This window comes from Protopterus annectens, chromosome 10.part0 (genome assembly GCF_019279795.1).
Source record: "Protopterus annectens isolate FY-2018-M chromosome 10.part0, PAN1.0, whole genome shotgun sequence".
In the NCBI taxonomy this organism is placed as follows: Eukaryota; Metazoa; Chordata; order Ceratodontiformes; family Protopteridae; genus Protopterus; species Protopterus annectens.
The window spans coordinates 334,111,707-334,135,387 of NC_056744.1; the positions used below are offsets into that span (position 1 = coordinate 334,111,707).

The 23,681-nt window shown below is 42.5% G+C and overlaps 1 protein-coding gene across 1 annotated transcript in view; it reads right to left on the reverse strand.

Annotated features, from left to right (window-relative positions):
* Nucleotides 1-23,681, reverse strand: part of RALGPS2 (Ral GEF with PH domain and SH3 binding motif 2) — a 2,773,917-nt gene that overhangs the window by 698,664 nt on the left and 2,051,572 nt on the right. Inside the window, exon 13 of the mRNA XM_044085226.1 lies at nt 23,451-23,473. Within this exon, the coding sequence (XP_043941161.1) occupies nt 23,451-23,473 (23 nt within the window). The remainder of the gene's footprint in view (nt 1-23,450; nt 23,474-23,681) is intronic.

Genomic DNA, 23,681 nt, shown 5'->3' on the forward strand with positions numbered 1-23,681 from the left:
TTAAACACACTAGGTAACTTCATGTTAGGTAAACTGTCACCATTAGTAGTCAAATTTTCAATTTCATTTTGTTGATTAAAAACAAGTTTTAAATTCATTTTCCTCACATAACATTTTAATTCTATGATTTCCTTAGAAATACTTCCAGTGTTACTTGGAACAAAGGAATTCCCAAAAGCTAATAATTCTATTAACTGCTCGTCAAGCAAGATTTCAGAAAAGTTATAAATTTTAAAATCACCTTTCTTATTTGTAAGAATAACAGGGTATTCAGGTGAAGTGGGTGGGCAGGGTGAATCATCTTGGCCAGACAGTAAAGTGGTCAATACAAAGGGAAGAGGGTCATCAATGTTCGCAACTAAGTTTAATTCTTCCTCTTGTTCACATAAGTTTTGTTGCTGCGTTGCCCTAAAAAATTTTTTCCATACTGCTGGTTACCTGATTTATTACTAGTACTAGGACCCTGTTGGTAATTGCTAGAACAACCATTGTTTCTAGCAAAACCTTTTATTCTGTTACTCCGTCTTGGTCCTGTATTAGTGTAACCATCATTATTTTCTTCCATAATGTCATCCAAGTCATCCCTGCCCCCCCCACATCTGTACCTTGGCTGTCACTGGTATGGCCTGGACATGTATTATTAGGCCCCTTTAATTTAGGGTATGCATAATTTTTAGAATAAGCTTCCCTGTCCCTCACCAGTTTTTTGTTTTTACCAGCTTTCAACTTCACCAATAAGGTGTCAATACTAGATAAAATCCAAAAAACAAAGTACTAAGAAGAGGCAAGAAATAAACTTAGCGTACTGTAGTTTATTGTCCGCTTTCATCCGTAGACTTCGTCAGAATACAAAAACCAGTGAACACACAAAAACATTTATAACAACCCTAATTAAACAATTAAAGAATAATTAAACTTCAATTAAAACATTTAAAGAAACAGATTCAAGTAAAAAAAGAATTAAAATCAGTAGATTTGTTCACAGACAGTTGGCATTTGACGTTGATCATGTCATTAAGACCAGGATGAACATCAGAGTTAAGTCTAATCTGCCATAATGTTTCACGCTGTTCTAAATAGTTCTTAAAATCTCCACCTCTCAGATCAGGTTGGACAACCTCCAGAACAGAAAACATAAACTTTTTAAATAAAGGGCAAACAACAGAATGTTTAAATAAAGCGTTGTTATCATCCTTGTGTTTAATAGCATAAATATGTTCTCTGATGCGTATCTTTAGACTTCTACTGGTCATACCAACATAAAAACATGAACATCCAGAACAAATGCTAATATACACTACTCCTTTCGTACTACAGTTCACGAAAGTGGGTACGCTAAAGGTTTTTCTAAAACCCTCAAGACAGATGTATGGTCCTTCAAGGATATACCTACACATATTACATTCATGACAGCAATGCATTCCTCTCCTGTCAGAAATAATATTGATAATTTGCGGAGTAACAAATTGTAAAGCCTTTTTGATATTAAAACCGTTTTTGGAAACAAAAAATGGTTTATTTCCTAAAATCCGGAAAAGTTCGGAATGTCCCCTAATAATTCTCCAATTCTTTTTGATAATTTGTTGAATGTGTCCACTATCAACAGTCATATCCAAAGTACAGACCAATCTATGTTCAGTATTGGCACAAAGTTATTACGTAACGCTTTAGGAATTAGTTTTTCTGCAATGCATTGTTTAAAGTATGCAGACTCCAACTGCAATTTTTTTAGTTTAAGTAATTTAGAGTCAAATAATTTTAACTTGTCAGCTAAACATGTACAGCAAGGTACGCCAATTAGTACTGAGGTTTCTAATACCAGAAGTACATGTTTAGCTGACAAGTTAAAATTATTTGACTCTAAATTACTTAAACTAAAAAAATTGCAGTTGGAGTCTGCATACTTTAAACAATGCATTGCAGAAAAACTAATTCCTAAAGGGTTACGTAATAACTTTGTGCCATCTGCTTTAATTGTTGATCAAGCATTTTTTAATGATTTGGAATCACTTTTTCAACAGCAAGGAGTCCAGCTCTTAGAAATCATTGTTAAACATTATGTATTGCACATCGACTTGTTGATGAGTGAAATTAACAACTTAGACAAAGATATTAAACTTGACTTGGACTTTACCAGATATAAATTCGACTACGGTCGGATTTTATCTAGTATTGACACCTTATTGGTGAAGTTGAAAGCTGGTAAAAATAAAAAACTGGTGAGGGACAGGGAAGCTTATTCTAAAAATTATGCATACCCTAAATTAAAGGGGCCTAATAATACATGTCCAGGCCATACCAGTGACAGCCAAGGTACAGATGTGGGGGGGGGGCAGGGATGACTTGGATGACATTATGGAAGAAAATAATGATGGTTACACTAATACAGGACCAAGACGGAGTAACAGAATAAAAGGTTTTGCTAGAAACAATGGTTGTTCTAGCAATTACCAACAGGGTCCTAGTACTAGTAATAAATCAGGTAACCAGCAGTATGGAAAAAATTTTTTAGGGCAACGCAGCAACAAAACTTATGTGAACAAGAGGAAGAATTAAACTTAGTTGCGAACATTGATGACCCTCTCCCCTTTGTATTGACCACTTTACTGTCTGGCCAAGATGATTCACCCTGCCCACCCACTTCACCTGAATACCCTGTTATTCTTACAAACAAGAAAGGTGATTTTAAAATTTATAACTTTTCTGAAATCTTGCTTGACGAGCAGTTAATAGAACTATTAGCCTTTGGGAATCCCTTTGTTCCAAGTAACATTGGAAGTATTTCTAAGGAAATCATAGAATTAAAATGTTATGTGAGGAAAATGAATTTAAAACTTGTTTTTAATCAACAAAATGAAATTGAAAATTTGACTACTAATGGTGACAGTTTACCTAACATGAAGTTACCTAGTGTGTTTAACCCTCCATTACATAACATTTTAGAATTATTTGAGAATATTTGTGAAATGGATTTTAGATTCCTTGCTGCTAACTGTAATGACAGGTTTAGTGCAAGGGACTTAAACATTTCTAAGGAACAATTGTTACTTCTTGAGGAGATATGTCGTTTACCTGTACGTTTACTAAAACCTGACAAAGGCGGGGCCTGCCTTATTTGATAACATAACATATAATGAGAAGATGGCCATGGTATTGGACACAGATGCGTATGTGAGATCATCTAGAAGTGAGGTCAATGGTAGTATTCGGAGGATTAGGGGCTACTTTAGGGACCTGTTCTTGGCAGGAAAAATAGACATTAACTTGTACAACTACATTGATATAAACTGTCCAAAAATTCCTGTCATGTTCGGGATCCCTAAAATTCATAAAAGTTTAGTAACCCCCCTATGAGAGCACTGATCGATGGTAGGTCCTCGATCATATATCCCTGTTCAAAACTTATTACAAACATACTAGACAAATACATGAAGGGGATCACTAGTATATGTAAAGACTCTTGGTCCTTCCTTGATAACATCAATGGTATCTTATATAATGATGATAACAACTTTTTAACCATTGATGTTATAGACCTATACACCTCTATTCCACACCAGGAAGCGGTGGAGTGGACAGGGTCTATGCTCCAAGCTTTTGGGGCCTCCAAATTGGAAGTTGACCTTGTAACGGAACTGTTGGACATTGTTTTAACATCCAACTATTTCACCTTTAATGGTGATTTTTTTCTTCAAAAATGTGGTGTTACATGGGCTCCCCATGTGGGGTGGGTAGCGAATTATGTTATGGGATATTGGGAAGCCAATATTTTAAGGAAGATCTCTGGCTTAATGGGGCCTGTTATTTACTACACGCGATTCCTGGATGATATTTTTATCTTGTTCAGGGGCTCTGAATTAGAAGCCGCAGTTTTTGTGGACACCATTAATTCAACTACTGAATTTTTAAAGTTCACATCAAAATTTTCAACTAGTGTAATTGATTATCTTGACGTTAAGTTAGAAAAGGACCCTGTAGGTCAACGATTAACGTCAACAGTGTTTAGAAAATCTACATACTGTAATGCATTTTTACACTTCTCCAGTTTTCACCCATATCAACAGAAAAGATCTATTGTTAAAGGACAACTGGTGAGGGCTGGAAGAATGTGTAGCACTATTGTTGATTTTGATAAAGAATGTGAACTGCTAAGAGCAATGTTTAGCAACCGGGGGTACCCCGATCAAATGTTATGTGATTTGATTGGGGAGGTCACTAGAAAAAGGATTAGTGGCTTTTACAAGCCTTTATTATTCCGAAGTAATTCCACAAATAGTGATCCGATTGTTAATGGAACATCAATGGAAAGTGACCTACATAGTAGTGAGGTAGGGACAGTTATACCCTTGGGTGAAGAAATTGACTACTCTGAGTTTTATTACATTTAGTAAAAATTCTAAGGGAATTTTGTCCATTATACGTAAAAACTGGCACCTCATATCTTCAAATTCTTGCTTGGTTGAAAAATTAGGTAGTAAACCAAGATTCATATTCAAGAGATCAAACAATCTTAAAGAACTCCTACAAAGGGAGGTACCCTCAAGCTCATTTTATAAGAAAAAAGGTATGTTCAAATGTGGTTTTTGTAAATATTGTAATGAGGTGAGAGTAGGTGAGACATTTACGATCAGGGATAGGAAGTATCACATACGTTTCACCTTAAACTGTGAGAGTAAATCTATTATTTACATCGCCATGTGTAATTGCTGCGAGGCGTTTTACATCGGTAAAACGGATCGTCGTGTAAGGGACCGGATGTACGAACATCTCTATGCCATTAAAAATAACAAGTGCGACAATGCACTGGCAAAACATATAGGTTTAAACCCTGGTCACAGTTTCCATTTTATGGCCATTGACCATGTACCATTAAGGACTAGGGGAGGCCCTTTCTCATTGATTTTAGAAAACAGGGAGCTAGAATGGCAGTTACGCCTAGATGCATTTAGGGATCCAGGCTTGAACAGCAACTGTAACATAGCCCCTGTTTTAAAACTAAAAAGTTACTTTAGGTAATTTATATTTATCCTGTTGCCAGTATTCTGTGAAAAACAGGGTAAAAAATAGCGTAGCCCCTTTAGCCCCTTAGTAAGCGTACAGAGCATACAGAATTATTGGAAGTTAAAACATCTAACATTAGAGATAAAAGGACATAACAATAAAGTCCTTTTACACCCTATAGAAGTGACGTGTTAAAAATAGGTTCAATATTGGCTCCTTTTTTTTGGCGACATTATTATGTTGTAATAACAAGTAACTTAATTCTCCTGCAAAGGTATTTATATATACATATATTGCAGGTACTCGTGGTAGTATAGTTGGTCCTGGTAACATAAGTTGTGGCTATTAATTATTATGTTAATTTTCATTTTTATTACTAGTTTTTAAAAAAAGTTTATCTTATACACGTTTTATATAACGCTTATATATTAGTTATTGTATTAATTAATAGGGAGAATTGTAGCATTTGACTGTGTGCTACTTCTGTCACTTTAAAAGCTGATTGCTGCTCTGAGAAAAATTTGATGATGTCATTTCCTATTTGTTTTAATTTTAAATGGAGTGTGAGTTTGAACTGTTTGTTTTATTCTCTGATGAAGCCACGGATTGCCGTGGCGAAAACGTTTTGGTTTTAAAATAAAACGCGTTAAGGTTTTATTTGTGTTTGGTTTTGCCTGCCGACAAGGACCTCGCTTTGCGGACTCATAAAAGTAGGGTTAGTACGAAGAGATACCCTATCCTTATGAAAAATCAGGAAGGGTTCAACTGCCATTAGAGCCTGTAATTCAGATACCCTTCTAGCAGACGTAATGGCCAACAAAAAGCAGTCTTCCAAGACAAAAACTTTAACTCAGACGTAGCTGCAGGTTCAAAAGGAGGTAAAGTAAGTTTTTCCAACACAAAATTGAGATCCCAGGAAGGAGTAGGAGCTCTACGCGGGGGTCTTATGTTCTTTGCCCCTCTAAGGAATTGCTTAAACAAAGGATGAGAGAATAATGGTGGGTCACAGTCATAGTGAGCAGAAATGGCTGCAGCATGAACTTTTACAGAGGAGAAAGACAAACCCTTGTCTAATAATTCTGTAAGATATTGAAGAGAAACACTCAAATCAGGCCTGGAAACATCAAAGCTCTTTGCTTTGCTCCAAATAAAAATCTCCTCCATTTATCAGCATAAACTTTCCTTGTACTAGGCCTTCTGGCCTCCAAAATAACATTCAAAACTTGTTGAGGAAGCTGCCCTCTAGGTTCTAGAACAGAATATGCCAGGCTGTTAGATGCAGGGACTGTATCCTGACATTGAGGAAATGATTGCCTGCCTGAGACAAAAGGTGTGGAATTGAAGGCAAAGGCCAAGGAGGCTCCCGTACTAAACTCCTCAGCAGAGGGTACCAGTGCTGTCGAGGCCAATCCGGAGCTATTAGAATCATGGAGGGCTTGTCTTGTCTGACCTTCAAGAGCACCTTGGGAAGGAGAGGCAGAGGAGGAAAGGCATAAACGTGAAGATTGCTCCAACTGAATGATAGAGCATCCACTTTCGAAGCTGCTGGATGAAACATCTTTGTGCAAAACTTTGGCAACTGGAAATTTAGTGGAGAAGCGAACAGATCTATGTCTGGAGTCCCCCATATCACTGTCAACTGTCGAAATACATGAGGATCCAACTTCCACTCGTGGGGATCCACCATTTGTCTGCTTAAAACATCTGCTAAGGAGTTCTGTGCTCCTGGCAGAAACCTTGCCTGAAGAGTGAGGTGCAAACTGAGAGCAGTCTCCCACAAAATCATAGCTTGCCTGCAAAGAGGGTACGAATGTGTTCCCCCTGCTTGTTGATGTACCACATGACAGTTGTGTTGTCTGTTTGAATCAACACTTGTCCTGGGTGAAGTAGATCCTTGAAAGCCATCAATGCAAATTGGACTGCTAACATCTCCTTCAAGTTGATATGTAAATGTTGAAGTCTGGCAGGCCACGTGTCTTGAACCCATTTTCCATTGAGGTGTGCTCCCAAGCCTTGTCCGAGGCATCTGTCGTTAAGATCTGACTCGCCTCTGGTCGGGTCACAGAGAGTCCCTTGTTTAGGTGACATTCCTGGGCCCACCACAAAAATTCCTTTTGAATGCAAGGTATTATCTGAATGACAGTGTCCAGATCGTGGCAGTGTTGTGTCCATACATTTTTGAGATACCATTGTAACTTCCTCATATGCAGTTTGGCATTGGGAAGCACCAGAATACAAGATGCCATGAACCCCAAGGCTTGAAGGACTGTCCTTGCAGTCAGCCTGGACCGTAGAGACAATTGTTGGAAGTAAAGTGTAAGGTTCCTTTGCTTGTCCAGGGTCAAAAAAGCCATCTGGGAAGCTGTATTCAGTCTCACACCCAGAAAGCACATTTCCTGAGAGGGTACTAGACTGGACTTTGTTTCGTTCACAGAATACCCTAGGCACCTTAACACTGCCATAACATACTGTAGATGGTGTAGTAGCTTGTTTTTGTCTTGAGCAAAAATCAGGCAATCGTCCAAATAAGGATAAATTTGTATTCCTCTTAACCTTAAGAAGGCTATCACCGGAGCCAGAACCTTTGTGAACACCCTGGGCGCAGTAGATAAGCCAAAGGGCAATGCAGAGAACTGATAATGTAAAGTCCCAGCCCGAAAACGCAGGAATCTCCTGCAACTGGGCCTGATAGGAACATGAAGATAAGCCTCTGAGATCCAGAGTTACCATCCAGCAGAGGTAGAAGTTGTTGCAACGTCAACATTTTGAATTTTGGAATGTCCAGGTATGTGTTGAGAATAGATAAATCCAAAATTGGCCTCCAAGTGTCTCCTTTCTTTGGTACAAGAAAGAGGCGGGAATAAAATCCTAGGCCTACTTCTGACAGAGGGACCTGCTGTATAGCCCCGATTTGAAGAAGTAAAGAAATCTGTTTGTGAGCCTCTACCCTTTGCTGAGGAGGAACGTCTGGCATGCCTTTGAAAGGAGGCAATGTGTGGAAATAAAACTTGTAGCCTCGGTCTATAATGTCCAACACCCATTTGTCCTGGGTGACTAAAAGCCAGTTTTGCTTGAAGAGTGCCAACTTTCCTCCCAGAGGAGCTGCCACACAGGAAGGATCTGGCAGCTGAAGATGCAGGTCATTGGGCCTGTTTACGAAAGGACTGGCCCCTGCCCTCACCTGTAGATTGTGCAGGGGAACTCCACGTTCTAGGCCTGAAAGAACCCTGAGCTCTGCCCCTACCACGTCTAGATCTGCCCCTAGACTGTAAATCAGAAGAAGGGTAAGCCCATCCCTTAGTAGGCCAATTCCTGCTAAACTTAGGGCTGCACCTGCAAAAATCTTTAACAGTCTGCATAGACTTAGCTTTGTCTTCCATTTTCTTTAAGACAGACTCCACAGGAGAACCAAACAAAACTTCAGACTGCAAAGGAGCATCCAAAATTCTAGCTTTAACATGCTCTGACAAGTTTTGATCCTTAAGCCAGGCGTGCCTGCGAATAACTGATCCAGTGGCAGCCACCCTAGAAGAAGCCTGTAAAGCATCAAAACCACACTGCAAAGAATGCTTACCCACCTGATCAGAGGCATGAACCAAATCCTGTAATTCCTTACACTCTATGCCCTCTGCCAAAGCATCTACCTTAGATTTTAACTGAGTAAGGAGAAAATTCTGGTACTTCAACATATGAAACTGGCAATTCAAAGCCCTCATTGCTAGAGTGGAAGAGGTATACACTTTTTTCCCCACCTATCCAAAGCTCTAGAGTCTTTATCCATAGGAACTGGATTCTTTACAACAGAAGCCCTGACACCCTTAGGTCTCTGGCTAATAGTTTCTGGGTCAGCCCTTGGGCTCTTATACAGATATTTATGAGCCTCTGGCACTCTGTAATACCTATCTGGTTTAACTGGCGCAGGGGGCAAAGAGTCTGGATTAAGAGAAGCCTCCGAGAAAACATCCTGAACAACATCCAAAACAGGAGGTATAGCCAAGGGCCGATGTTGTGGCAAAACAAAAATTCCCTAAGCCTCTTCGGGAATCTGAGAAATCCTGACCTTCCCATTTAAAATGCTCCCTCATAGAATGCAGGGTTTCTGAAAAGAAAAATCCTCTGGAGGAGAAGCAGGAGGACTGGAATCCTCTGCGCCTGAATCAGAATAAGGAGGAAAATCCTGAATGTCTTCAGTCAAGACTCTGAGTAATCAGAAGCCTGTTCCAAACTTTCCACCTCTGGTTCCACCCTAGGCCTCTTATCTGAGGGGCATAGAACCCTGATTAAGGAAATCAAATCTTCTGCCATTTTAATCATGTGTTTTTAGGCACAGAACCTGCAGAACTAGGACTGACACCTGAGGAAGGCAAACCAGGCCTGACCTTGGAAGGTACCTTAGAGACAAAAGGAGAAGGCCTAACCACCTTAGGCAAAGAAGGGAGTACAGCAACCTGAGAGGCCCCCTCAGCCTGACCTGACTCCTGAGTGGCCACATCCTGCAAAATTAACGGCTCCCCCTGAGACTCAGCTGAAACCTCGGCTGGATACACAGATTTCACCGTAGTTTCTAAAGAACCGGCGTCCGGAACGGACGACTCATCCTGTTTGGACCTTAACGATTTTTCTTTGCGCTTCTTAGCGGTAGCGGGCGTCGGAGGATCCGACAGCATATTGTAATTACACCGCTCAAGACAAGCCTAGCGCAATCTAACCTACGTTTAATGGTGCGCTTATTAAACCTAGCACAAAAGCGACACCCGACTAAGTCGTGCTCAGGCCCCAAACAAGGAATAGAGAGAGAGTGGTAATCCCTATGCGGTATCTGTTTCCCACAAGAAATACAATTATTCACTTTTTCTGACATCCGGAATTAACTGAGGCAAGAAAAAACAAAAACATTCCCCAACGGGGTACTTAGCCCAACCTGGTTTCGGTCTGAAACTCAGAATACGAAAATTTCAGAACGCCGAACGGCACTTGCAAACGCTGCTTCTGCTTCGGACCATGCAGCAAAAAAGACTGAGGATATGACGTCGGTCATGCGCTTTAATACCATGACGCACTGACGTCAGATCTGAGCGCCCATGACCGACGCCAGCCTAATACTTTGGTATTCGGGCCGACCGAGGACAGCGGACTACCCACAGGTTATGACTGCAGCAATGTGAGATGAAGAACATCTGATGTATAATGTCTGCAACTGGAAGCGTGTCAGAATGGTTTCTGATGTAAAATGCTTACAACTAGGATTGTGTCAGTGTGGTTTCATTTTCATTTACGATGGTACGTGTGTAGCAGTTTGCATTGTCACCTCACATCAAGAGGTGCTCCGGTTCGATTCTCAAATTAAGTGCTTTTGTGTGGATGTCTGTATGCCCTTCCCTGCATTCGTGTGGGTTTCCTCTGGGTGCTCTGGTTTCCTCCCATGTTACAAAGATGCAAGTTTGGAGCATTTCTCCCCAAGGCCTCCGCTGAAAATTGGCTTGTTCAAGTTGGACTTTCCCAGTAAACAAATGCTAAACAAAAAAATAAATAAATAAATAAAACTTACATAAATGTATGATTGCTTATGTCGTAATGATGGCTTAACAAAGATGGTTTTCTTGTTTAAAATAAACGGGCAGGAATTGACTAATTTATGCAATGTTGCTTAGTGTACATGTTATATAGCAATATATGTGAAATATAATGTTTGTTAATACAGTTTGATTACTTTTGTATAAATGTAAATTTGTGTGTGTGACAAGTGATAACTCAATAAAGGTGTTAAAAAAAACCTGCAGTGGAAACCAGAGACCCCAAGGGAGCACTGACTTCAAGGGATGTACAGCTATCTTGAGGAGCTACATCACTGTCAAAACTAGATGAAATGTCCTCACTGATGCCCACTGCAATCAAAACCAGGGCATGATAGACTTCTGAGATGGCTGCACACTGATCAACAGCTTCGTTCCAGCTCTCCCAGCGTGAAAACAGAAATTAAGAAAAAAAGGACAAGTTATAAGGCAAGCTTGAGGAAAAACTCATTTACTGGCTGGTAAATACACTGCCAGGATGCCAACAAAGAAGAAATTTGGAGAACCAAAAAAAATAATCAACCAGAAAAGGTGTAAAGAAAATACTAACTGGGAAAAATCCTGCAGTTTGTCAAAAAGCCTTTCAAGCATCATATCTTTGGTAAAACAGATGAAGAAATATATCAACACAAACAAAATGTTGAAAAACAGAAATTTTAACTATAGCTATTCAGATGAACCAATAAACTACAAAAAACAGATGATGAAATAAAGAAATGATTAGCAGAGGCTTCCCAAGAAGAGATGCTTCAAAAAATGGTAGAGTTGGAAAACAAAGCACAAAAACCTGAGATTTTCAGCTGTACTAGAGAAATTGGAAGGAACAGACTGTATTCATTTTAAGAAAGTACAGATAAGCAAGCTGGACTGGTGTTCCACAGCAGGATTTTTTTTTTTGTTTTTTTAACTGAAATGGCACACTGACTATTTTCAACACCTGGCATGCGAAAGCAGTCAAGGCTTAAATTAGTAAGGATGCAATCATACCAGCAGAAAGAGCTCGTCCAGACAAAGCTGTGGCAAAAGGGAGAAGTATTAAAATTGGGAGACAGCAGACAGTTTATGAAAAATGATTTTTCACTGTATACTAGGCGTATGAAAAGAACATTTATTCCAGCAATGAGGGAATGCCAAGAGAAAAGTGAAAGAATTGAAGATGATTTAAGCTGTATTCAGAACATTTTTTTTTCTGGAGAATCAGACATTTTTGATGCAGAACAGGCTATGGTGGAAATAAAAGTTTATTCAACAAAAAATGAGCCAGTAAGCAGAAGGGGCTCTGCTTCTCATTTTTTGAGCAATGAAGCTCATACACATTTTTACCAATAAAAGGTTTTCCAATGTTCCAAAGAAAAATGCATGCAAGAAAAAAATGCACAGAAGTTGACTAAAAGAACCAGGAGTACCTTACACTTGAACCACTATCTGGTGTTGGGAGATAAAGACGATCAGATCAGGAAGACCAGCAACACACTCATTAGTGAATAAATAGGATATTATAAATCAATCACATCTGGGAAATATGGCTTTGCTTGAAAAGGTGGATGAGAAAAGAATGGGACATTTGTTGGCCATGTTAAACTTGAGGGTGGACTATAAAGCATATAACCCATATTACATCTTTACATTTATAAGGACAAAAGGGAAAAAGCAATTAAGTAAAATTATTTTTGTTCTTATTAGTATCTGTAAAAACAATATCAAGTACATGCTCTGTTGTAAAGCAGTTTTGAACTGTGTGCAGTCAGGGGTATTTTAAATGGGGAGGGGGTCTTTTCAGTGACTCTTGTAAGTGTTAAAGATATTAAAGTCAACAAGAATCTTTTTTTAGTTATAAGAAATATGGGTTTTTATAGTATAACACAAGAAGAAAAGCTGGACAGAAGCAAATTTGTTGTATAAGGCTGTGATCTTTGGCTACTGGGGTGGGGTCTAAAAGTGCATTTATTACATGTAGAATTAAGATGATAATTTCCTTTGTTTTTATGATAATTTCCTTTGTTTTTAAAAGGGTGGCTCTGTAGAGTAATGTCCCTAGCTTAAGCTATAAACACTTTTCTACACAGATCATCATCTTCTTTCGGCTGTTCCCGTTAGGGGTCGCCACAGCGGATCACCTGTTTCCATTTCTTCCTGTCCTCTGCATCTTGCTCTGTCACACCAACCACCTGCATGTCCTCTCTCACCACATCCATAAACCTTATCTTAGGCCTTCCTCTTTTCCTGTTACCTGGTAGCTTCATCCTTAGCATCTTTTTCCCAATATACTCTGCATCTCTTCTCAGCACATGTCCAAACCAACATAATCTTGCCTCTCTGGCTTTGTCTCCAAACCTTCCAACCTGGGCTGACCCTCTAATATACTTATTCCTAATCCTGTCCACCCTCGTCACACCCAGTGCAAATCTTAACATCTTTAACTCTGCCACATCCAGCTCAAACTCCTGCCTTTTTGTCAATGCCATGGTCTCCAACCCATGTAACATAGCTGGTCTCATTACCCTCTTGTAGACCTTCCCTTTCACTCTTACAGGTACTCGTCTGTCACAAATCACTCCTGACACTCTTCTCCACCCACTCCATCCTGCCTGTAGGTTCATAGTTAGGTACTAGGGTATTGGCCAAAGGTACCCTGGCTTTCGCCACCCAAGAAAATTATTTTCCTGTGCCACTGTCGAGCAGAGCCACAGAAGTGATCCCATCTCCCATCCAATCATCAAGATTTTTCTTGAAGAGTGCTAATGAGGAGCTTTGTTTGATATAGATAGGTAGTTTGTTTCAGAGTATGAGAAGTCTCTGGGACAGGAATCTATCCCTCCAGCATGTTCTGTTTATTGTGGTGACTAGGTTTAGGTCCCTAGAGCATGTAGCTCGTAGGGATTGGGATTTCTTTAAGTGAAGCATGTCTAAAAGCTCTGGGTTTGACACAGCTTTGTGTGTTAGGCAGAGATCGCCTCTGAGTAGGCGATATGCAATGGAGTAAAGCTGCAGTTTTTTAAGACGGTCTGCATAGGGCATCTCTTTGAGGCCAGTAATCCTCTTTGTGAGGTATTTCTGTGGCCTTTCCAGTTGCTGTAGATGCCTTGTGAGGTACATACCAAAAGGGGCATTGTACTCTATAATGGGTCTAATGAGTGACGAGTAGAGGGGAACAATGACCTCTTTTTTTCTGTACTCTCTTCTTCACCTCTCTTCCACACTCACCATTACTCTGAACTATTGACCCCAAGTATTTAAAAACTCGTCCACCTTCGCCACCTCTTCTCCTTGCATCCTCACCATTCCTCTATCCTCCCTCTCATTCACACATATATTCTGTCTTAGTCCTGCTGACCTTCATTCCTCTTCTCTCTAGAGCATATCTCCATCTCTCCAGGGTCTCCTCCATCTGTTCCCTACTCTCACTACAGATCACAATGTCATCTGCAAACATCATAGTCCATGGGAACTCCTGTCTGATCTCGTCTGTCAACCTGTCCATCACCATTGCAAATAAGAAAGGGCTCAGAGCTGATCCTTGATGTAACCCCACCTCCACCTTAAACGCATCTGTCACTCCCACCGCAGACCTCACCGCTGTCGTACTACCCTCGTATATATCCTGTACCACTCTTACATACTTCTTTGACACTCCTGACTTCCTCATACAATACCACAACTCCTCTCTAGGCACCCTGTCATATGCTTTCTCCAAGTCTACAAAAACACAATGCAACTCCTTCCGACATTCTCTGTACTCCTCAATCAACACTCTCAGAGCAAACATTGCATCTGTAGTGCTCTTTCCCGGCATGAAACCATACTGCTGTTCACTAATCATCACATCCCTTCTTAACCTAACTTCCACTACTCTTTCCCATAACTTCATGCTGTGACCGATCAATTTAATCCCTCTGTAGTTACTACAGCTCTGCACATCACCCTTATTCTTATAAATCGGTACCAAAACACTTTCTCCATTCCTCAGGCATCCTCTCACTTTCCAAGATTTCATTAAATAATCTGGTTAAAAATTCCAGTGCCATTTCACCTAAACACCTCCATGCTTCCACAGGTATGTCATCTGGGCCAATAGCCTTTCCATTCTTCATCCTCTTCATAGCTGTCCTTACTTCCTCCTTGCTAATCCATTGTACTTCGTGATTTACTATCCCTACATCATCCAACCTTCTTCTCCCTCTCATTCTCTTCATTCATCAACCCCTCAAAGTACTCTTTCCATCTCAACACACTCTCCTCGCTTGTGAGTACATTTCCCTCATTATCCTTTGTCACCTTTACCTGTTGCACAGCTTTCCTAGCTCGGTCCCTCTGTCTAGCCAATCGGTACAAGTCCTTTTCTCCCTCCTTAATGTCAAACCTTTCATACAACTCTTCATATGCCTTATCCTTGGCCTTCGCCACCTCTCTCTTTGCCATGCACCTCATCTCCTTATACTCCTGTCTACTTTCTTCATCTCTCTGACAATCCCTCTTCTTTTTTGCCAACCTCTTTGCCTGTATACTCTCCTGTACTTCCTCATTCCACCACCATGTCTCCTTGTCATCCTTCCTCTGTCCCCATGTGATACCAAGCACCTTTATACCAGTCTCCCTTACTAGCTCTGCTGTAGTTACCCAGCTATTTGGTAACTCTTCACTGACACCCAGTGCCTGTCTTAACTCATCCCTGAACTCCACCTTACAATTGCCCTTTTTCAATTTCCACCATTTGATGCTTGGTGCTGCCCTCACAGTCCTCCTCTTTTCTACGCAGATAGGTTTGAAAATAAGAGAAAATAATGAAAGACATGAAACATACTAAGCTTCTTGCATCTGCAAAGATGTTCGCTTTTTTTCTGTTTAACAAATGTTCTCAGTGAAAGACAAGTCTTCAGCTGAAGGCAGTTCAGCAGAGGAATTCTATGCATAATGTACTGAGTGAAATTTATAAAGTTTTCTTCACGCATCTACCATGTTAGTGTTTTTTTTTTATTGCTTACTACTTTGATATGGAGATGAGTGTCTGCAAGAGCAAGCACTTAATCATGAGAGCTGAGAATCCTTTTCTGAAGGAAATACAAAATTAAAAGTACAATGGCAAGTAGTTCAGGAAAAAGTTTGAAATTATGGGAAGTGAAAAAGAGATAACAGCCAACCCAGCAGCCTTTATACCTTAGTGCAGTTAATAGAACAGTGCATACTTTTGAGATGAGAAGAAAACTGTATAAAAAATACAGCGTGCCAAACATTAATGGGTGCATATATGATAAAAGTTGGAAATACACATTAAAAAACACTTGTATAATACGTGGGAACATCATAATGGATACTCTATCCATAATATCTTGGAATGAAAATGTCCTTAAAAGTACATACGAAAAGAAAAGAGTACTGAATTATATTAAGAAATCGAGTGCAAACAGCAATGCTGCAGGAGACACATTTGGAAAGAAATAAGCATATACAATGGCTATTCAGTAGAATAACAGAAACAAAAGAAGGAGAGGGGTCCAATACTGACATAAGAAAAAAAAAAAGAACACAACGGTACATTTATGGTAGTAGAGGGATACCGGCAAGGGAGGAGGATTACGCTAGCATGTATTTATATTCCACTAACTACTATTACAAAACATAAGGAAATTTTGGGAGAATTGATCAGTTTTTCGGCAGGGAATGCTACTTATAGGTGGCAGTCTGGAACTTTATTTGCAACAGCTGGAATATATCAGGGGGATTTGGAAGGGAAAAATACAATAAAAGAGGGTAGATTTCTGAAGAAATTTATGAAAATATTCGGTACAAATTACAGAAGGTTGCTAGGCTATCAACTTAGAGGTCATTTCAAGCCTAGCCATTTCATCCCAATGTAATACCATGCATACTTTAGTCAACACCCAGGATTGTATTTAGTAATAACTGACCACATCCAGGAGGGTTGTGGGTGCTATCACCGGTATGAATTTACAATGCCCCAGCCACTCGTCCAAGTCCCTTCTGAACTGTCATAGAGGTGATCAAATGGCAGCCTATTCCAAAGATGTGGCAGTTGCTGGGAGACAAATCTGTCCCACCAGCATGTCTTATTCAAGTCACAGGCCATATTTAGGTCAGCAATATATTCACACACACTTTCATCTACCTAGCGTCTATGATCATGAAAAAGAAGTTGCGTCTTACCATAATGTTCCATCTGTTGATCCTCGTTCAGTCATTACGTATGGGTATCGGTTCTCAGCCAGTCATCTTCCAAGCTCGCGTCAGCTACAAACTCATGAGCTAAATTCTTACCCATAATTCCCCTCTCCCTGTTACCTCAGATTGCGTTTGCAAGTCAAAAGAAGGTAGAGGCTACCTATGGTCAAATGACCTAAGAGAACCGGATGGTGAGATCCACTAGAAGCCACAGGAGGGGGAAGGAGGGAGGGTCGTAATGACTGAACAAGGATCAACAATACAGATGGAACGTTATTGTAAGACATAACTTCTTTATCTGATATTGTTAATCCTCGTTCATTCCTTATGTATGGGACAGAGCCCCCAGCTACCTCTATTCCTGGGAGGATCTCACAGAAGGACATTCCTGAGCACCATAGAACCAAAAGATGCTCTTCCCCTGGAGGCCAAATCCAATTTGTAATGATTGATGAAGGTATGAGGCGTAGCCCAAGTTGCAGCTGCAAAGATATCATGTAAAGAAGCTCTGGCATGGAAGGCAGCAGAAGTTCCCACCGACCTTGTCAAATGAGCCTTCATGGTAGTAGGCAATGGGATATTTACTTTGTGTATAATTGAAGGTCACACAGTCTTTAAACCATCTAGCTAATGTGACCTTAGCAACAGCAGATCCTAATCTAGGTCCAGAATAGGCCAAAAATAACTGGTCAGATTTACGAGAGGACCTAGTCCTGTTCAAGTAAAAGCAGATTTGCCTGTGAATATCTAGGGTATGTAGGCAATTCTCTCCTCTGTTTGAATGACTGGGAAAGAAAACTGGCAATTCAATGGATTGATTAATGGACATTTCAGAGATCACTTTTGGCAGAAATGAAGGATTAGTTCTCAAAGACACTATCTCTATGAAAAAGCAAGTATGGACTCGATGCATGAAGCTTGAAGCTCAGAGATAAGTCTGGCAGAAGTAATGGTGACCAAAAACAAGGTTTTCCATGACAAATATTTGAGGTCGCAAGAAAAAGCTGGTTCGAAAGGTGGCATTGTCAGAGCTTGTAGAACTAATGACAGGTCCCATGGTTGAATAGGTTCTCTAAAAGGGGGCTTCAAATGATTTACACCTTTTATGAAGGTCTTGCATAATTTGTGTGACATGAGAGGAGTCTTGGACACCCTCATGGAAATTAGATATTGCAGCCAAATGAACTCTAATGGTAGAGGCTGATAAACCCGATTGAAAAAGGTCGGCCAGATACTCTAGTATTATTGACACTGGTGCTGAGAAGGGATCTACAAGTTTTTCTTTCAGCCAACAGGTAAATCTTTTCCACTTGCTTAGATAAGTAATTCTAGTGGAAGACTTATGAGAAGCAATGAGAATATCACGTACTGGTAAGGAAAGATCATTCTGCCTGGCAATCAAGGGAATTGGAGTAGCCAAGCTGTGAGCTTCAGGCTGTCCAAGTTGGGATGAATCAGGTTCTGTGGATGTGAGATCAACTCCGGGGTTGGATGGAGAATCCATGGTTGATCTAGCAGGTAAAGCCAAAGGAAGGAGAACCAAATCTGATGAGGCCAATATGGTGCTATGAGGATCACCTCGCTCTTCCACTGACGGGCTTTCTTCAGAAACATGGGAATGTGAGGAAAAGGTGGGAATGCATAAAGAAGACCTGAGGGCCAATCGTGGACTAGAGCGTCCCTGGGTGACTGTCCTGGAGAGGGAATCAGGGCGAAGTAGTTGCTGCATTTGTAGTTGGTCGGGGATACAAAGCGGTTGCAGCAAGGATGAGCCCAGCGGTGGAAGATCTCCGCCACTATCAAGGGATTCAGGGACTACTCGTGAGGTTGTAGAATGCTCCTGCTGAGTTTGTCTGCTATCATGTTGGAACTCCCGGGAAAGTGCGTTGCTAGAAGAAAACGGTTGGTAGCCATCGCCCATTGCCATATCCTCATGGCCTCTTGACAAAGGGGGTAAGATTTGGTTTCACCTTGTTTGTTGATGTACCAGACCACGGCCATTTTGTCTGACTGAATCGCAATCGTCCCAGACTGCAGCAGGGGATGGAGTGCCTGCAACGCCAGAAGAACTGCCCTCAGCTCTAGAACATTTATATGCATTTGGGCCTCCAATTCGGACCAAGTGCCATGGACTGTCTGTCCCTGACATAGCCCCCCCCCCACCCCCACCCCATCAGGGAGGCGTCCGTGGTCACTGTAGCCTTGGGTTGCTGGGGGAAGAAGGGGCGAGACCATTGTGACGGGTTGTGGGAAATCTACCAATTTAAATCCTGTTTGCACCTGTGGGTTACTCGAATCTTGGCTGAAAGAGGATGCTGAAAAGGATACCATTGGGTGAGCAGTAGGCAATGTAGAAGACTCATATGAAACCTGGCCAGGGGGACAATGGTGATGGAGGCTGCCATGGAACCCAACAGCTATAGGACAGAGTGAGCTGTGGATTTCTCCCTTGAAAGGATTGGGATCAGTTGTTGCTTTATCCTTAGAATTCTGTGCTCTGGAATGGATGCTCTGCAATTCTTTGTATCCAAGATGACCCCTATGAATTCTGTGGACGGAGATGGGGTGAGATTCAATTTTGGCCAGTTTATGGTTATGCTTAGCCTTTGTGCAGCAAGGAGAGAGTATGCCAGAGCTTCTTCCAATTGATGTTTGGTTGGGGTGGAAATGAGCCAGTCGTCTGGGTATGGAAACACCTGGAGTCGCCGAAGTCGCAAGTGAGCTATGACGACTGCCATGCACTTTGAGCACACTCTGGGGGCTGTACAGAGTCCGAAGGGCAGTACTCTGATCTGGTAGTGAATGGCTCCCACACGGAAGCGCAGAAATCTTCTTGATGGCCTGTCCACTTTTATGTGATCTTGAAGATCTATCGAGCAAATCCAATCATCTTTTTCCAAAAGCAGGAGAATAGACTGTATTATGACCATGCGGAATTTTTGTACTCTCACAAACTTGTTCAAAACACTGAGATCCAAAATTGGTCTCCAGTCCCCGGTTTTCTTTGGCACCAAAAATAGTCTTGAGTAGAATCCGGATCCTATCTGGTCTGGAGGGACTATTTGGATGAGACTCTAACAGCTTTTCTATCTCTAGTGCTGCTTCTTCCCTTTGACTGGGTGGAACATTGGGAAGGTTTTTTGAAGGGACAGAACAAAGATCGAAGGGGATATGATAATTAGAAGTTATGTACTCACCATAACGTTCCATCTGAGTAGATGTATTCATTTGTCTGCAACCTGTGGGTTATGGATCCGATATCGGATCCGAACCGGCATGGTTTACCAGCTATGGATCCGAGCTCTCAGCTCCTCCCCTCACCCATAATGCCCTGCTCTCCCTACATGACCTCAGATCGAGTTTGCCAACAGCATAAACATCCTGAAAAGGGTAATACTTAATATGCAGGAAACTGAAAAAGGCCAGGGGGATAGGAGGACGGGATGGTTGCAGACAAATGAATACACCTACTCAAATGGAACGTTATGGTGAGTACATAACTTCTAAATCTGAAGTAGGAGATTCATTTGTCTGCAACCTGTGGGACAGAGTCCCCAGCTACCTGAATCTTGGGCGACCATCATGGAAGGATATTCCGGAGCACCGCTGAGCCAAAGGATGCTCTACCCCTAGATGTAAGATCCAACTTGTAGTGGGAAATAAAGGTATGAGATGAAGCCCAAGTGGCTGCTGCACAAATATCTAGAGGAATCCTAGCCTTAAAGGCGGCCGAGGTAGAGACTGACCGGGTTGAATGGGCATGCACACCCTCCGGTGCGGGCCTTCCAGAAGCTTGATAAGCCAGTAAGATGCACTGTGAAATCCAGCGAGATAATGAGACTTTAGAAATTGGCTTGCCCAAATTAAATTTAGCAAAGGAAATAAACAACTGGTCAGATTGCCTATGACCAGCCGTCCTGTTTATATAAAATCTAAGTTGCCTGTGAACATCTGAGGAATGAAGCTTGTATTCACCCTTGTTTTGATATTTAGGAAAGAAAACAGGGAGGTTAATGGATTGATTAATGTTTGCTTCAGAAGCTACCTTAGGAAGAAAGGACGGGTTGGTCCTGAGGTATACACGGTCCGGATGAAAGACCAAGTAAGGAGGTTTGACTGATGATGCTTGAAGTTCTGAGACTCTCTTGGCCGAGGTAATAGCTACTAAAAAGGCCGTCTTGAAAGATAAAAATTTCAGATCTACCGTAGCCGCCGGTTCAAAGGGGGGAGCGGTCAAGGCCTGGAGGACCAAAGAAAAGTCCCAAGGAGGAACCACTTGCTTTACAGGGGGCCTGAGAAGGAAAGTACCTTTTAGGAAAATCTTACACAATTTGGCAGACATCAGTGGACTGGAGTCATGACCAATATGATAATGAGAAATTGCCGCAAGTTGTACTTCGACCGTGGAACTGCTGGCACCATCATTAAAAAGAGTGGTTAAGAAGTCAAGCACCAGAGGAAGGGGAACTGTGAAGGGGTTTAGGCCTTGCCCCGCCCACAAGGAGAACCGTTCCACTTACTGGTAGACTTTCCTAGTGGATGGTTTATGAGCCGCCACCAGGATGGCCTTAACAGGGGACGAAATACCGAGAGTCCTGATCAGGAGTGGAACTGGAGCAGCCAAGCGGTCAGCTTCAGGTTGTCCAGGTTCGGGGGTGATAAGCGGGATGGATGAGATATCAGATCCGGAATGGGATCTAGAATCCAAGGAGGATTCTCTGAGTGAGACCTTAGGAAAGGGAACCAGATCTGTCGAGGCCAAAATGGAGCAATGAGAATCATTCTGCACCCCAACAGAGAGGCTTTCTGAAGAACTTGGAGCATCAGAGGCAAGGAGGGATAAGCATAAAGAAGACCGGGTGGCCAAGCATGCACCAGAGCGTCTCTTGGGGTACCTCCGGGAGGAGGTATTAGAGCGAAAAAACTGTCGCACTTGGTGTTTGAGGGAGGCAAAAAGATCGCAACAAGGAGTTCCCCACGCGAAGATGCGTTCCGCTACCTGAGTATTGAGAGACCACTCGTAAGGGGTGAGAATGGTGCGACTGAGTTAGTCCGCCAGGATGTTGGACCGACCCGGAATATGCGTTGCTATGAGAAAGCGGTTGGTGGAGATTGCCCATTCCCACACTCTCATGGCTTCTCGACAAAGAGGGCAAGACCTGGTTCCTCCTTGTTTGTTGATATACCAGACAACAGACATGTTGTCCGATTGAATCGCAATTGTTCCCAAGGGAATAAAGGCCTGAAGTGCTAGCAACGCTAAGAGCACTGCTCTCATCTCTAGAACGTTGATATGCAGTGAGGTCTCTGAATCGTTCCACGTGCCTTGGACTGTCCGGCCTGCAAAATGCCCCCCCACCCGAGGCGGGAGGTGTCCGTGGTCACCGTGGCGAGAGGGGGAGAAGCACATAAGGGGCGGCCTCCGTGGAGATCTGGAGAGTGTAGCCACCACAGGAGGGACCACTTGCAAGCCTTGCTGATCGCAATGGGATGATGCATAGGAAGAGCAAGATACGACCACTGAACTAGGAGTGTCCATTGAAGGATGCGCATATTGAACCTGGCGAGAGGAAGAAGCGCTATTGCTGCCGCCATGGGCACTAGGCCCTCAGGACCAACTCCGCCCGGAACTGAGCTTGAGTGGAGAATGGCCCGCACCTGGAGCTGCAGATTTTGAATTCTGTCCGCAGTGAGGAAGGCTCTTAATCTCCTCGTGTCTAACCTGGCACCTATAAAATCTATGAACTGCGTGGGTGCTAGGTTGGATTTTTTCTGTGTTTATTGTGATGCCCAGACGGGGAGCAAGATGGAGAAAGGAGTCTCGCACCAATAGTAGTAGATGCCTTGTTGGGGCGGTGAGAAGCCAGTCGTCCAGGTAGGGAAAGACCTGCACCCCCTGAAGCCTCAGGTGGGCCGCTACCACTGCTAATACTTTGGTGAATACCCTGGGGGCTGTGGTGAGACCAAAGGGAAGGACCAGGAATTGGTAGTGACTGGCTCCCAGCCGGAAGCGGAGAAACCTCCTGGAGCGCCTGTCCATTAGTATATGGTAGTACGCATCCTTGAGGTCTATGGAGCACATCCAGTGATTTTCTCCCAGAAGGGGAGAATAGACTGCAACGTAACCATTGAATTTCTCTTTGGGGACTGTCAGGTTCAAGAGTGAAAGGTCTAAAATTGGTCTTAGATCCCCGTCTTTTTGGCACTAAAAAGAACCTGGAGTAGAACCCTGATCCGATCTGGTCTGGGGGGATGGGCTGGATGGCTCTTTTCTTTAGCAGACTGCCAATTTCTGCCAAGCGGCCTCCCACTGACCGGGTGGGACGTCGGGAGGAACTTCAATTTTGGCATGTGACGAAATGGGATACGGTATCCTCTGGATATGATTTGGAGGACCCAGCGGTCTGTTGTTATGGACTCCCATGCCGCTAGGTGCTCAAACGTCCCAGACTGCCTCCAGAGTGGAGCAGTCGGGCAACCCTTCAGGGCTGCTGCTGGCCGTTCAGAGAAGGGTTCTCTGGACCCGAAGTTCCTGGGAGCCCCTCTGCCCTGGGCGGCGTCCTCCCTGTCCTCCTCTGCCACGGAAGGACTGGTTGTCCGGAGCAGGCTGGGATTGCTGCGACTTCCAGAACCACATCTTCTTCTGGCCCTTTTGGTTCCTAGAATAGGGCCTCTGGGGCTGAAAGCGGATTCGATGGCAGACAGCGTCTTCCCTTTTCGCTCTGGGTCAAGGTATCACGAACAGATTTGCGAAAGAGGCAGAACCATCGAAGGGCGTTACAAATGGCGCCTTGAAGGGCTCCGTGAAATCGCAATGACTGAGCCAGGCCTGACGTCTAGTAACTAGGCCTGCCCCTGCGGCTCTAGCGGCACCTTCCGTAGCGTGGGACAGTAACCGCATAGAGGTATTAGTGATGGACCTAAGAGTGG